Source organism: Cyprinodon variegatus, unplaced genomic scaffold (genome assembly GCF_000732505.1).
Source record: "Cyprinodon variegatus isolate N-32 unplaced genomic scaffold, C_variegatus-1.0 Scaffold35, whole genome shotgun sequence".
NCBI lineage: Eukaryota > Metazoa > Chordata > Actinopteri > Cyprinodontiformes > Cyprinodontidae > Cyprinodon > Cyprinodon variegatus.
The window spans coordinates 2,156,819-2,168,256 of record NW_015150488.1 but is presented as its reverse complement, the minus strand read 5'-3'; the positions used below and the strand labels follow the sequence as shown (position 1 = coordinate 2,168,256).

Genomic DNA, 11,438 nt, shown 5'->3' with positions numbered 1-11,438 from the left:
TAATGAAGCTGCTACTTACTTGTTACTTTTGAAATGCAGTTTCAATATGCCAGATATCAGCCCTTTGGACTGAATTTGGACACCGCTGTTTTACAGGTTTGCATTATGTTCCACAACTGTGAGAAACTCAGTGCAGGTATTATTGGTAGTTTATACATTTTATTAAGGTTTTAGTTTTTGCCATGTGTCCAAATTGCTCAGTAGGATGAGTTGTCAGATCATAGTTGGGGTTTTCTTTCTGGTAATAAATTCAACCTTTAACACTCCTATTTTCTTTTTGGTTTGTTTTTAAATAAGAAATAATAATCAAATAGCTGTCATTCTTTGTGGCATTTTAATGCTAAAGTTCTTTACAAGTGGTGTAGAATTTGTAGCATCAATACATCAGGTGGTTTCTGAAAGTTACAAGGTTCTTTAAAAATACTCTCATAATTATTTAGAAATGTACTATTAGAAGATTTTATTTGTATTTCTGAATCATTAAGTACTTTTAAATGCATATACATTTGAATACTTAAGTATTCAAAAGTACATGCGACACATCTGATGTGTGTGCATTCAAATCTGAGTACTTTAATACTATTTATATGACTTACTAATAGAATATTAATGGTTGGAACCTTGCCTCTGACAAATCAGGAATCTGCATGTCTTCACTCTGTTGGGACTGACCGCAGGCCTAATGAGGTTACTAAAACACTAATTGCTGAACAGTGTGCAGTCCATGCTTGAGCTCTTCATGCTCTCGCTGTTGCCATTCAGGCGCTCCACTGTGTTCCTCGCCCCCCTTAGCTGTTAAAACTGAAGGGGCACAGTGGAATGCATTTAAAAGTTTAAGAGTTTTGGTGGGAATTATCAGTTGTTGCTTCTTTTCCTCCAATCAAATTATACTCTTGTTTTATCACTGTCCTGTACGGCCCACTCTATAAGTCTGTCAGCAGTTTATAACATTGGTTGCTGAATTATTAATTCAAAGCTCTCTAGTTATTGAGCATACTGCAGGTCACTTATGCTTCTCTTACAATTATAAAGGAAACTTGACTCTAGGATGTCATTGTCCCTAAGGTGGTGTAGCTGGTTTTCTGCTGGTTTTCTGTTTCCACTGGCATAGAGTTTGGGAATGCTTGGTTCTCCTGTAGTTGAAGGGTTGAAGTTTTAGCTCATTTTTGGATCTTTGATGTATATTGTAACAGTAAGCAGCCTCTTGTTACCTCCCCGCATGACAGTGTTTTGAGAGATTGCATTTTGAGCGTTGCATTTTTAAATTTGCTCGTTATATTTCCACCTTGCAAAATGACGAGAAAGATTCCTGTTTTCCTCTCCTTCTATGTATTTCTCCCTCTGTTTGGTGTCGGCAGACCCCTGTTTGTGTGTGGCACCAGCACACTATCTAATGAGCTCAGAGGAATTGCTCCACGGGAAGAGTGACAGCCTCTAGTTACGTTTCCAGCACCTCTCCTGATGCACTTAAATCACAACCACTTCCAAATGTATCTTTACAGCCATGGATGCAGTCTGTGACTTACTCGTCTTTGAACACTGTGGATGCACGAAACTCTCCAGAAACTGGTGTGTCTTGGAAAATGAGAGAAACTAATATTAATGTATATGCTATAGCATAGCAGGTTAATAGATTTACACTTTTCATCTTGTTACGAGGCAACATTCTGCAATGCAAACGTACACACTTTTAGCTATGAGGGTACCAGCTACCAAATATGCTTTGCAGACTAATCGCTCCACTACATGGCGATATCTCTGTCAGAAGATTTCACATCACAGATTCTGATGTGTTCAAATTTCTCAGATGCCAATCTGACTTGATGGTTTAGGTGAAAACCAAGCCTCATCCCCACACAATTCCACTATCAGGAAAGCCCAGTGGATAATTTTCTAAAACTATCACTTGATTTAATTAGAGCCTTACAGACATGGGAATTTGATTTCTGATACCAATATCAATATTTTGGTTTTTAAAAAAGCGATATCCGATTTATAGGCCAATATCACTTATTGTTCGATATCCGATATACATCGGCCAGAATATAAAAAAAATACACTGTCCAACTATGTTCCAACTCAAATTATCAGAATAACCAAAAATATGACTCTAGACAAAGAACCAAAAAATAGAACTAAAATAAGCTACCTTAAGTTGTGCAATGTCAACATAGTACCAAAAAATACAATCATCTTTTGTGGTGCTTATCATAGGTTGGGATTCAAAAGTATAACCCTTAAAGTAATGCAATTCTATTTAATTTCTATAACATTTTAAATTTCTAAAAACTATTATTGCTAGCATAATTCAAAAGGGAAAAAAAACTTTATTTGAATGCAGCTTATCTATTACATTTGAAAACAAATTAAGCAATCCTCCTAATGCCACCTTTAAAAAGTAATTAAAACAATTATGTATAATATAGCAACATTCTCAAAAGCATCTGTTGATGAGACAAATTCTGAGTGAAGAAGTCCAAGACCATTAGGTAGTTTAAAATCTCCTCAGCAGAAGGCACTGGACATTGTTTGACTGTCATTGTTGACAGACTGCTCAATAATCAGTGCTGTACTGACAGACAAAGAATTCCCGTCCTTCTTGGTAAAGTTTATTTCAAGCTATTTTAAAGGAGGCACCCACAGATTCAGGAAGAACAATGTTATACCTACAACCAAATGGAATTTTCCATTTCACAGTTGCTGAGGGGGTCGTTAGTGTTTGGTTTTCTGGTTTCAGATGTGTTTGAGGATTTGGAAAAGCCTACAGTGTCACTCTGTAGATGGTGCTGTGAGAGCATGGGACTGCTTTTAAGAGCTATCTGGGCTTTTTAAACTGAAAGCAAAAGCTTTGTCTGCATCTCGTGAGATACTGCTTCTTTTCAGTGTGGGTTGGTCTGCCCCTTGTTTCTCATCCTGTTTGTTTCATGGACTTAAAATCAAAGTCTGTTTGTGAAAAGGAGGGTAAATTGTTTCTTTTTTGCAGAGGATGGGGTTCTGTTGCCTTCTTTTACATTGACCATCAGTAGGCACTGCAACAGCTGAAGAAATTCAGACGGTCTATGTCTAAAGCCATGGTTCTCAACTTTAAAAGAGTGGACTGTTCCCTGCTGCTTAGATGGTCAGTCTCTTGTCTAAAGAGATGTTTGCGTACTGATGTATTGTTCATGTGTGTTAGGATGGAGTGCAAGATGGAGAGACAGATTGCTGCCTCATCTGCAGGAACAGTATTGCCCTGTTATGGTGAACAGATAACTTAGGGAAAACTTTAGTTTACTGGATCATCTACTGAGCCAAAAGAATAGGAGATCTGAATTATCTGGAGCCCACCTTTCCACCTCCCCTTGAGGTTTTCCTAAACTTCCTGGCCTGGGAAAATCTCTTGATCCATGAGAATGAGTTAGAGAATGTTGGTAGATGAAAGGACGTCTGGGCCTGTTACCCACCCAACCCAATCTTGGACAGACGGACGGATATTTTTTTCACTGTAAGAGCCATTATTTTGTGTGCTGATTAGTAATGGTGTTTGTCTATTACAACTTTAACTTCCTCTTACTCTTAGGTAAATTTTAGCTAATTGGTTTGTTGTAAATACATCAGCTACCTTTCCCCCTCTCAGCAAAGGCAAACACACAATGCTTTTTGCCACAGGTATAGCTGTCTCAAATCTAAAGTTTGCCAACTGTCATGAAAATTGCTATAAACTCATTACTGAGGCAAATATGATTTTTCAGTTTAGTAAGTTCATGTTGTTCCCCTCAGAGAAAAGCTGGAGAAAAACAAATGAAAAAAAGGGTTTTTTTGTTTTCCATTGTCTTTCACCAAATATATCTGTACAAAATTCACTATTTCCTTGCAACAGCCATCTGGCTCTATCTTAATTTTAATTATTTTTTATTTTTTTGCTGACTTTGTGTGATGTGCAGAGATGCAGAGTAAAAGTTCAAGATATTTTTTTATTTTTTTGTAGAACACATTATATAAGTGAACACAAATCAATGTGCTGAGTTGTACTTTTTATACATTTATAATCCTACGTGTGCTAAAAGATCCAACAAAATCCCGAAATATTTCACTATTTTATTTTATTTATTTTAGTTTCAGACAAATTATAGTGTACTATATGGTAATCAAATACAGTAAGCCTTTTACTGCATTACAGCAGAGCACCAAGCAAACCCATGCCGCTGAGGATAAAAAAGAAGACAAAGTGCTTTCAGGGGGATATGCAGCAGCATATCTATGCAAGTAGATAATTATTTGTGGAGTATTATCTGATTATTTTAGATTAATGATAGTCGACGAAGAAGCTTATGTGGAACCTTCCACACCTTTAGCAACCCCTTGTAAAGATATGTTAAAAGCCTTAAGATTAATTAATGATTTGGGTCATTAGCCTTATGTAACATTCTGACTAACTCTACATATTGTCATGAATAGAGAGATTTTTTTTTTTTTTTACCTCACTTATTTTTGAAGCAAAATACCACTGTGCTTTTATATTGCATAGTTTATGAAAATGACAAGTAATTGCTTGGTCTATAGAAAAGTATCAAAAGTTGATTAGCTATTGTCTGACTCACGGAGCCCAACACAAATATGGGTAATTTCTCATCTTTTTCAAATCAATAAGGTCATGTTATTAAAAAAAATCACAGAAAACCAAACTAAAAATGTAAAGGTATACACTGAAATGCCGAAGTTGCATTTCTTTTTTTAAGAATTGTCTGTCCAGTACTAATATAATCAGAGTTTTTGATGAAAATGTTTTTTTTGTTGTTTTTTTTACTCAGTTTTCTTACCCTTGCTAAATCAGTATGCTGAAGTTGGAGTTTTTATACATCTGTTTGGGGAAACCATTAGAGGTTGAAAAGTATATTTTCTAGGTACCTGTAATAAAACAGTTATGTGCTTGTTGTGCAATCCTGGGTTTTTAGAACTAAATGAAGCATCTCTAATATGTCTATGTGTAGTGCCGTAATCTGAAACCTGACCAGTTTTTTTACCATGTGTGTTTAAAAAAAAAAAGAAAAAAGGATGGAGCTGCTTTGCTTAGCAGATATCCACACTGTCTTTTGGTACATGAAGTTATCCGACTTACCCCAAAGCCTTATTTGTAAAGGCTCCTTTTATCTCAGTCAGAGAGCTGCAAATCAAAGACCAGCAGAGCAGTCAAAGCTGAACATCTTTTTTGTTTGAACTTCGACTCAAATAAGTTTTTTTTTTTCATTATACATTTTATTTCACTGTTCATGATCTTTTCATGTATAATAAGCAACTGGTTGAATTTTCTTTCCAGAATGTTCAGAAGTGAAGACCACTGTGTGACTGATTATTTAAATATAGATTCTCCCCTTTGTACTCCTTTTGCTATTAGCACTAAGAGTTTGGATTGTGCTCCTGCAGTATCGCAGCAAGACACTTACCATACTTGATTATCATACATTATCATTTTATGTTTCTGAGACTTATGGAGAAATAGAGAAATATTTTTTTTTTCGGTTTTGGCAGATTATCTGTCTCTATTGATGTAATATTAATGTTTTACATTTTTTTTAAAGTCTTTCTTTCTCAGAGCCGGACAGCAGACACAAGCTTTGTAATTTGAATCAGATGTGTGGCTAATGCCCATTTATTCTTTGTTTGGGCCTGACTATTATCTCAGGGCTTTCATTGCTGCCCAAGGATAACCCAGTTTGGAAGGCCATGTTTTTGTTTACAGCTTGCTCTGTCCTCTCATCTCTAGGCCACTGCTCTACTTTGCTGCTGTAAGGTAGGGCAGCCCTACTCTGCCTGGGAAGCAGCATCAGACCGACACACAGACCCCCTACCCCACCAGTGAAGAGTTTTCCTTTTAATGGATGCCCAGGTGGCCCTGCCGATTGTATGGACAGGTCTTGTCCTGTTGAATGCCGAGTTAAAGTGGATTGATGCTGCCGAGATCTTCACCAACACTTGGGCTGTCCAGGTCAATGGGGGCCCTGAGGAGGCTGAACGCATCGCAAGGGAGCACGGCTTCATCAACTACGGCAATGTAAGTTATGCGCCTAAGTTACTTTCTCTGGGCTTTTTACGTAGACATTAAATCCTCTGCATGGAAGTATTTGCAATTACACATTGGGCTGAAAAAAAAAAGGGATAAATCCATTATTAAAATATCTAAGTTGGTAATCAGACATTAATTGGAGTATACAGGCTCTAACACATGACATTTACTGCAGAGGTCAGAGCAGTAATTATGCCAAATTGTAAAAAGTATATAAAAATGTTGCATTAAAGATTAAAAACTTCTTTTGCACATAAAATATGTTCTATTCTAACCTCCTCAACAGGCATAGTTTGAGCTTAACTTGGTTTATAATCTGTGTAAAATCTTTTTCAGAGGCAGGTTTTGATGCCCGATGATTGATTGGTAAAATACTCAACAGATTAATCAATTAGTACAATAATCATTACTTGCAGCCCTAGTCATGCACAGGGTGATATTCTTCAAGTATTAAGACTATTAGATTATGCCAGTTTATAGCTTGTAAAAACTCAAAAGCCAGTTCCTCAAGTTATAGAGTTAACCTTTGATGCAGGATTATTATGTCATTGCCAAGTTATGGACCATACAGTCTAAATGGTGGCGTGCAGGCTCAACAGTTGTCCAGCAGACTGTCGCTATTTCCCTTCACAGTGATGTTTGAGGCTACTGAATGCAACATAGCAATGGAAAGTTTACTGGAAGGATAAAGTGTGGCTAGAAAGACATCCACAAGTAAAGCCAACTGAAGAGATTGGGAAGCCTCACAAGGTGATGGAGTTCAGCTGTTGAAGTCCTTCTTTTCAGCAACTTTTGAACTAGAAACCAAATCTTACCAGAGCTAAGGAGGAACATTACTGGAGTCATGTTCAATGGTCAAAAGTGCTCTTTTCAGATTTAAGTAGATTTTGCATTTAAATACTAAATATTTTAAATTGTAATGAATATATGCTTAAATATAAGGCTTAATATCTTTAATGACATAATGGGAAAGGCTTAATGTCCCCCTTGATATTTTTTTTTGCAATTCATTGAGATGCACCTTCTCTATGCATGTCTAACGAAGCCAAAAAGTTAACCAATAAGCAATGTATTTATTACAATGTAGCTGGATATTAAAGCTGGGAGTCAGACAGTCTATTATAAAAACCTCTAGGCATTTCTTCTGCATTGTTCTACATCTCTAAAATGTAATCTCTTGCAGCTCTTGGAGCTTAACAGGAACATTGATGATTTATTAGCACCCTTGAAGACTATTGTTTGCAAAAAATCAATACAAGGTTCAATTAATAATCCTGTTCTACAAGGTCAGAAGGGAGGATGTCTGTTTTGATTAGGATTTAATTGCATATCCGTCTGTTATTGTTAGATGATTCAAATTAATACGGTTTGGTGTGTCATACAATGTTAACAATAAGTGAAGGTGCAGATGACAGAGCAGTCCTCTCATTGGTATTTTAACAACTTCACTTGAATATCAAAATGCTAAGCTTTCTCATATTTGTGCTCAATACTTTGCAGTGAGTTGCTGTTTAGTTTCCATCTCCCTTGTTGCTCTTCTGGAGACTTAAGTTTATTTGCATGTGTCTCTGTGGAGCTGCCGGAGTACTACAAACGCCAGTGAACAGACTTCTGCATCTTAAGAATAAGAAAGAGTTCAGTGTATTCCCTTCCCTCCTCCATCCAACACAGATAAAGAGGATTTTCCAACAGAGAGGCTTTTAAAATTAATTTTTGCTCAGATTAGGGGAGTTATTGTGTGAAGCTTTCCCCCTCTGCAAAAGTTAGAGTCATATTCTCCCTTTCCAAACTGTTGTTACTAATCACATACTGGATGCATAAAGAGATGTGTGCCAGTTGTAAATGCTCTCTTGTCCACTAAGGATATATTAAAACATTTACCTAAAATTAGACAAAAAGCCTGCCCAGTAAAGGGACTTCTTCTCTGTTACATTTTTAAGTCAGTTTCAAATGTATCTGTGTTCAGTTATGGAGTAAAATAATAAGCGAAGACAAAGACATCTTGATCTCCCCCTCTTCTGTTCATTATCCACTAGATTATATTTAGATCTATTTTTCTTCTCGGTTAATTAGTGATAGTTCAAGACAAGCCTCCGTTTCAGGAAAACAAACAACTCACTCATCCAGCCTCAGCAAGCACTTCAAGACCTTTTATCTCTGATGCATCATTTTTGCATGCTTTTATCATTAATGCTTGGAGGACCCAAATAATTGATATTTCAGTATCTTGTCCTTAAAGGATGTTTGGAGGAACAGTGATGGTTTAAAGGCTGTGTGCACTGCTTGTATTCTGGGTATTGGAAAGTTACACAAAGGTTATGGGTTAGGTGAGGTTTATAGAGCTTGGAGCTTAAAGGGGAAAAGGCTTCTTAATTTTCATCACCTTTGATGCTTGTTCTGTCAGACACTTGAGGAAAGAAAAGAGGCGGATGTATAATGAGAAGGTAATGGGATTTTTATCACTAATGTGATTATGGGATCATCGTTTTACCGATTATTTGTTCACAGCAGTCCCTAGAAGTCTTTTTTTCCTCCTTGGCGGAGTCCTATGTATCTCTGGATTTTCTCATTTTTCCAAAGCCTAACTTTCTTTAAATGGATTTTTAGGGAACATGAATTGTGTTCATCTTTGTACACATTTATAAAAGTCTTATATCCCAGGGATTAGGTTTAAATTTCATTGAGGCATCCTAGTGGGCGGCGGCATTAGACAAGTTGTCACAGAACATCATTATATCAGTTTCTTTTTAAATTTATCAATATATTTTTTTCTCTTTTTCATTATTAATTTATTGTGTTTTTGTAGAGGTTTTGCATTAGAAGAGAGTTTACTGTAAAATGTCATGTTGTGCTCTTGGAGAGTTGAGTCAGAATCATAGTTTTCATGAGAATGGGCAGTTTTCTGGGTGTTGACAGACTGAATCACCCTGGAGTAGACATCTATCAGAACCTCTCTATATTTCTGATTCACTTTTTCTGTTTATAGCTCTGGTTCCATTTAGTCTTACCCTCCTAATCTTTTAAAATTATGTCACATTGAAATCACAAACTCCCATGTTTTGGTGATATTCTGTGACTTAACAACTTAAAGCAGTGTCTAATTGTGTATTCAGATTTGAGACATATATGTAAGTGGAAAGCTGGAAAGAGTGACATGCATTTGTATTTAGCTTCCCTTCCTCAGTATTTTTAAGAATCGCTTTTTCCTGCGAGTATAGATTCAAGTACTTTTGGGTAGAGACATTCTTAAATACAATATTGCTTCAGTTTAGTCAGACTGAATAGAAAACATTAATGAAGAGCAATTTTCAAGTCTTGCCACAGACTCTCATTAAGATTTAGATCAGCATTTTGATTAAGCCATTATAGCACATTGATATGCATTCATCTAAACCATTATATTTTCAATTATCAAGTCTTTTAATTTATTACATTTATTATTTTTATGATGTAAGCCTGATGCAATTTTCAACTCATAATGCTTATATAATAAACATACATACGTTTAAACCATTTAAAGATGAATGTAGAACAAGCATCCTTAGAGAAAACGTCAAAATGTAAAAACAAGTAAATAAATGTATGTGGAATGTGGCATGTAGTGTTTGTACTGAGACGGTCTATGAGTCTAGGCTGGACCTTTATTTGATTTGCTGCAGGGATGTTTAGTGTCTGCCTGCAGGGGGACGATTGCTTTCACAGCTTTGGGAAATAAACTTTACCTTAGCCTGTTTTATTTTGATGTAATGTTCCTGAGTCGTTTTCAAACAGAGACAAGTGCATTGCTCTGGCTATAGGGTCATTATCCCGCTGAACGATGAACCTCCTCCCTCATGGAAATGTACCTTTGTTTTCCAGATGTCTCCTGGCTTTTCTACATGGATAGGTCAGGCTTTAAATGGAATATCTAACAGCTTTATTTCAATATTGGCTTCCTTTCTTCCATTCTACCCTAAAAGACCAGATTTGTTTAGTGGAGGAAAACAGGTTTTCCTGAGAACAGCTTCTCCTTCCTCTGCTGTGGAGCTTCGTAAATCCTATGTTTTTCATCCTTATGATGATGTGTCTTCTGTAACAAATTGTCTAAGCCTTGTCTAGAACAATACATTTCAATGTTCACACTGCGATTAAATCAGTTGTACACAGGTGTAGACTAAAAATAGATGAATTCTAAAGGGCAGTGAGTTGCACTTGTTGAAAGAGTGTGTTTTTGTGTGTATACATGTATTTGTTTTTGTTGCCTATTTATCATTTTGAGATATAAACTAGTACTGGTACAAGAGGTACCAAAGGCCAAAATATATGTTGTGAATTAACTTTAGGGTTAGCACTATACTGGAAATACTTAGGGTGAAGTAAAGTGAAGAGGGTTCAAATAGTTTCTTTTTTTCTATAATATTATAATGCAAGACTATCCTGTCTGTCCCACTTAAAGTAAATCTAGGGAAACATTTTTTAAAGATATAATAAAATATTGTTGTTGAAATGAAAAAGAGGGAAACATGAAAGGGTACAAACAGGCAATGTAACGCACTGGGTGCTCCGTGTGGCACAGTTAAATCTGCTGCGTCGAAGCAAGAAGGTTGTGGCTCCAAATTGGGGGCTGGGCCGTCTCTGCTTGGAGTTTTCATGTTCATCTCTCTGGGTTCTGTGGTCCCCTCCCCCAGTCCAAAAACAGGCATGTTAAGTTAATTGGTTCCTCTATTTTGCTTTCTGGAATGAGTAGATGTTAGCGGGAAAACAATTCTGCAACCAATTTTTCTGAAGACCCTCACATTCAGTGCTACATACAGTAATGGTTATCCAAGATCACAGCCAATTAGTTCCATTTTAATTATTTGACACACATCAGGAAGACAACAGGGTCTAACAGTTTGAGGTGCCTGCTACCCATTTATATGATTTAATAATTGCTATAACCTTAACAAAAAAAAAAAGAATAAAATATTGAAATGGTACATTGTTTCTTTTATTTATGAGCTTATTACCTGGTTGTCCTGACAATCACGTTAGAGCATATGTTTTCTCATGTTAGAATTGCATAATGGGCTAAATGAAACTCCAGAAAAAAAGTGACAGGTTTTATGTTTTCACTACGGAATCAAGCTTCCTAAGAGAGCATCCATATTGTGTTAAATACCTCAGTTTCTTATGAAAGCTGTGATAGAGATTCATTCCTGTTTGCATTATATCACTATGCCACCTAAAGTGTAGCCTACGCAGTTGACCTTCACCATCAGTAATATGTCTTTTCCTGGTGCGTCTGCAGAGCATCACAATCATGTTTTTCAAATCTTCAAATTTTCAAAGCAAATTTTATTGCCCTTTCGGCAAAAACAATAAGCATTTCTTCATCCTTTTTATGTGTTATTCCCAAGCTGTGGAATGAAATATA

The 11,438-nt window shown here is 36.3% G+C and overlaps 1 protein-coding gene across 1 annotated transcript in view; it reads left to right on the top strand.

Annotated features, from left to right (window-relative positions):
- furin (furin (paired basic amino acid cleaving enzyme)) overlaps positions 1–11,438 on the top strand; it is a 151,436-nt gene that overhangs the window by 10,249 nt on the left and 129,749 nt on the right. Inside the window, exon 2 of the mRNA XM_015404466.1 lies at positions 5,744–6,031. Within this exon, the coding sequence (XP_015259952.1) occupies positions 5,855–6,031 (177 nt within the window). The 5' untranslated portion in view covers positions 5,744–5,854. The remainder of the gene's footprint in view (positions 1–5,743; positions 6,032–11,438) is intronic.